General features: G+C 34.1%; 1 protein-coding gene across 1 annotated transcript; it reads left to right on the top strand.

Annotated features, from left to right (window-relative positions):
- The first annotated feature begins 549 nt into the window (after positions 1-549).
- On the top strand, positions 550-3896 carry LOC139853299 (probable CoA ligase CCL7). The gene is made up of 6 exons (XM_071842671.1): positions 550-1545; positions 1923-2112; positions 2591-2736; positions 3110-3177; positions 3351-3453; positions 3783-3896. Exons 1-6 carry the CDS (start codon positions 550-552, stop codon positions 3894-3896), a joined length of 1617 nt encoding a protein of 538 aa, XP_071698772.1.
- The last annotated feature ends 434 nt before the right edge of the window (positions 3897-4330 follow it).

Genomic DNA, 4330 nt, shown 5'->3' with positions numbered 1-4330 from the left:
AACTAAAAGACTGATTGCAGCCTCATGCTCAGTTGCTCACGAAGTTAACAATCAATCCCCTACTAATCCATCACTCTTTAATCAATTATAATATAATATATAGGTACTACCATTCATAACGAAGTTAAATTATAACAACTGAATTATTTAGATTATGAATTATTTAATGTTCAATTATTTTATTTTATCAGACATCCTCAATAATAAATAATAAATAAATAATAAAATTGGGACGGTGGGGTATATATTTTAATTAACAAGTCAACCCTTCATATATAAAATGACATATGGAGTAATATAATGACATATAAATAAATATGATAATTAATAATTATCACATTTAATAATTAATGGTAAGTCATACGGAGTACAATATGGTGACGGATCAAGATGCCAAACTTTTAAAACTATAGTATATAAGCAAGTCGCTACAAACATCAATGTTTATTATAGAAGTCTTCATTGTTGTCTAAACAAATTCATCATTCTTACCTTATAAATTCTACTATCATTTAGATAAGTAATAGCTGAAAATTGACAGTCACAAAAATGGAAAAATCGGGGTACGGCAGCGATGGAATATATCGATCACTTTGGAAAATAGACATCCCAGCAGAACACAACACCTCAATGGTTTCATTCCTTTTTCGTAACATTTCATCGTACCCAAATAAACCTGCCTTGATTGAGGCTGACACAGGCGAAACCATCACTTTTTCTGACTTCAAAACAGCCGTCGCCAAATTCTCTCACGCATTGAACACGCAACTAGGTGTCACTAAAAGCGACGTTGTTCTCATTTTCAGTCCCAACTCAATTCATTATCCTATTTGCGTGTTCTCAATCATCGCTCTGGGTGCCATCGTAACCACCATGAACCCTCAATATACGGTCGGAGAAGTCTCAAAACAAATCAAAGACTCAAACCCAAAACTTGTGATCACTATTGAAGAGTTGTATCATAAAGTTGAAAACTTTGGACTACCCATTGTGTTTTTAGGATCAAAAAGTTCAAGAAAAGGGTGTTTTTCGTATAAAGATTTGATTTTGAAAACTGGGTCAGTCTCAGAACTGCCTAAAGTTTCGATTCGAGGTGATGACACTGCAGCCTTGTTGTATTCTTCTGGGACAACTGGTGTTAGTAAAGGTGTTGTTTTAAGTCACTGGAATTTCATTGCAGTTTCACAAATGACAACTTTTGATCTAAAGTTATTGGATGAGAAAGATCATGTGTTGTTATGTTTCTTGCCTATGTTTCATATATTTGGACTAGGAATATTACTCTACTCTCACTTAGAAGAAGGCAATACAGTTGTGTCAATGGCTAAGTATGATTTTCAAGGAATATTAAAAAATATTGAGAAATATAAAGTGACACTTGTGAAATGTGTGCCACCAATTATCCTTGCTTTGGCTAAACGTGACGATGAGGTAACGAAGTTTGATCTATCTTCGTTGAGGCATATTGGTTCGGGTGCTGCACCATTAGGAAAAGACCTGATGCAAGAGTGTACCAAAAAATTCCCTCATGCTTTGATTCTTCAGGTAAAATTTACTACTAGCATTTTACTATCAGTTATAGTATTATGATCTCATTTACAGTTTTATCAGTTATTAGTTAAAAAAATTGTACTTTTAAGACACATGCATATGGGTCAATCATATCTTTATCTAGCAGATTAACTGCTTGATAGTCTATGTCTTTTTGGATCATATTATGTTGGTCTTCCATGACAGTTCGATTTTCATATCTACTTCTTTAGTTTATTTGATCATATTAAAGGTATACACGAGTTAGGCGGGTATTTTTACTAAGATACACACGGTCAATAATGACTGTTTTTACACTTTTCTCTCGCCACCTCAAAATCTTTAATTCATTACTTTGTAATATATAATGATAATGATAACGGCTAAAACAGGGATATGGCATGACAGAAACAACAGGCGTTATCACAGGGGAGACTCCTCTTATGGGACCTCGAAACTCTGGATCGGTAGGAAGACTTATCCCGGGAGTCGAGGCTCGGATAGTTAGTTTAGAAACCGGAAAATCTCTCCTTCCAAATCAAATGGGCGAAATATGGGTTCGAGGAGCTAACGTAATGCAAGGTATATATGCTTCTATCATCGTATATATACTATTCTTCTTTTGAAATTATGCCTGACAAACGGGTCGGGTTGGGTCGAGACCCAAACAGGTTTAGATCAAAACGGGTCATGGGTCGAATGGGTCTCAATTTTCAAACGGGTCAAACGTGTCGGGTCCAAATGGGTTGGGTCGGGTACAACAGGGATATGGCATGACTTTCTCATTTTTTAAGTTTTTTTATTTTTTATTTTTTCATATTGAAATGGGCTGGAATGGTTTCTACGGGTCTAGATATGATGGACCTTCTAATATATTAACCAGCTAAAGATGGGTCCATATTGGACTCATTTCCTTTGTTTTCTCCAGACCCAATCGACCTAAATGGTTGACTCAATGGAACTTATTTTTGGAGTATGGTCTTGAACTCTTGATTGCCAGGCATATTTGAAATACACATGAAACTAACATATTTCATATAATCTTTTTTCTGAAATTCAGGTTATCTTAATAATCCAGATGCTACAAAGATTACAATAGATAAAGAGGGGTGGTTGCATACAGGGGATCTTGGACATTTTGACGATGAAGGTCAAATATATGTTGTTGACCGAATCAAAGAACTCATTAAGTACAAAGGTTTTCAGGTAAATCATGTTTCAAACATACTTATCTTGTAAAAAAAGAGTCATCCCGTTAATTTTAAGGTGTCTGTTCAATAAGCAAAAAGAATTCATTTATATACGAAACGTTCTCATATATATAAAAATAATTTCATTTGTACTAAAATATGTAATATATATACTATCATCAATCAAAACAACGATAAAAAAAAACATTATATTTTTAAAACTTTATATATAAATGGACCATGGATATATATTACTTGGCCCCTTTGTATTTTGGGCCCGTGCAGTTGCATGTTTAGAACGCCTCAAAATCTGGGTTTGTTACTTTTATGTCTAAGTTATTATTTTTTGCTGATAAACAAAACAATCTGAAAAGTAATTTAATTTTCAGGTTGCACCAGCAGAGCTTGAAGCACTTTTGCTTTCACATTCAGAAATAATCGATGCTGCAGTAATCCCGTAAGTCAAGATAACATATTTTTCCCGTCAGAACTAACACAATTTACATAATATTGGAGTGCATATTTTAGTTCCTTAAATGCAATTTAATTTTTTCTAATAATTTTATATCCACATTTTTTTTATTTTCTATAAGATTATTGGTTATCTATAACAAACTACGTCGTCTATAGGTTTCCAGATGTCGAAGCCGGTGAGGTCCCGATTGCATTTGTGGTTCGATCTCGAAACAGTTCATTGATCGACGAAGACGTTAAGAAATTTATTGCCAATCAGGTTGAGATTAATTCATCTTATATTCTTATTGCATGATTATTTTTTTTTTTTTTTTTTTTTTCAAAGGTAAGAATATATTAACAAACCACAATTTACAAACAAGGGCAGAGTATGATCTAACCCCAACAAAAAAAAAACCAAACAACCAATACTACCAAATTGCAGACCTATACCAAACCCTATACATCAACAACACAGCCTTTAAATCAGATACAATTTATCTCCCACCCTCTTCAAATTGCAGAGAGCAGCAACCCCTTGAACATTACTGGTTGCATGATTATTTTCATCGAACTATACTCATTAGAATGTTAACTAAACAAATATAGGTTGCACCTTATAAAAGATTGAAGCGAGTAACATTTGTGAATAGTGTTCCAAAGTCGGCTTCAGGGAAAATTCTACGGCGTGAACTTATTGAAAGTGTTCGATCGAAGATGTAGTGACAGATATGTGACGTCATGTAACATATAATAATTACTCCGTGTCCTTTGGTAACATGGTCTCTCTTGTGGCTATTTCATTATGTGTGCCAATGTTTATGAAAGTGCTTTATTCTCTTTATAGATATGTGAGTATTTGTGAGTATCTTGTAGGGTTTATGTGAGTAGCTTGAGACAAAAACTGATGTATGAGAGTCTTTTTATCACGTGTGGTGAGTTTCCGGTCATTTGGTAAAGTTGAGCGCGACTCAACTATTTGAAAGTGTAATGTATTTGCTTGAACAATAACAATACAGACACAAATATATATACATACAAAATGGCAATGCCAAAGGACAATAATAAATGAGGCAATCCAAAAGTCTCTAACAGCTCCCCACAGATGAACGAGAGTGGAGCAGACGGTCAAGCTGAAATGAAACTCCTTAAATAGA

Source organism: Rutidosis leptorrhynchoides, chromosome 6 (genome assembly GCF_046630445.1).
Source record: "Rutidosis leptorrhynchoides isolate AG116_Rl617_1_P2 chromosome 6, CSIRO_AGI_Rlap_v1, whole genome shotgun sequence".
NCBI classification, from domain to species: Eukaryota; Viridiplantae; Streptophyta; class Magnoliopsida; order Asterales; family Asteraceae; genus Rutidosis; species Rutidosis leptorrhynchoides.
Note: the sequence above shows the minus strand (reverse complement) of the source record. Positions and strands in the feature narration are given on the sequence as shown.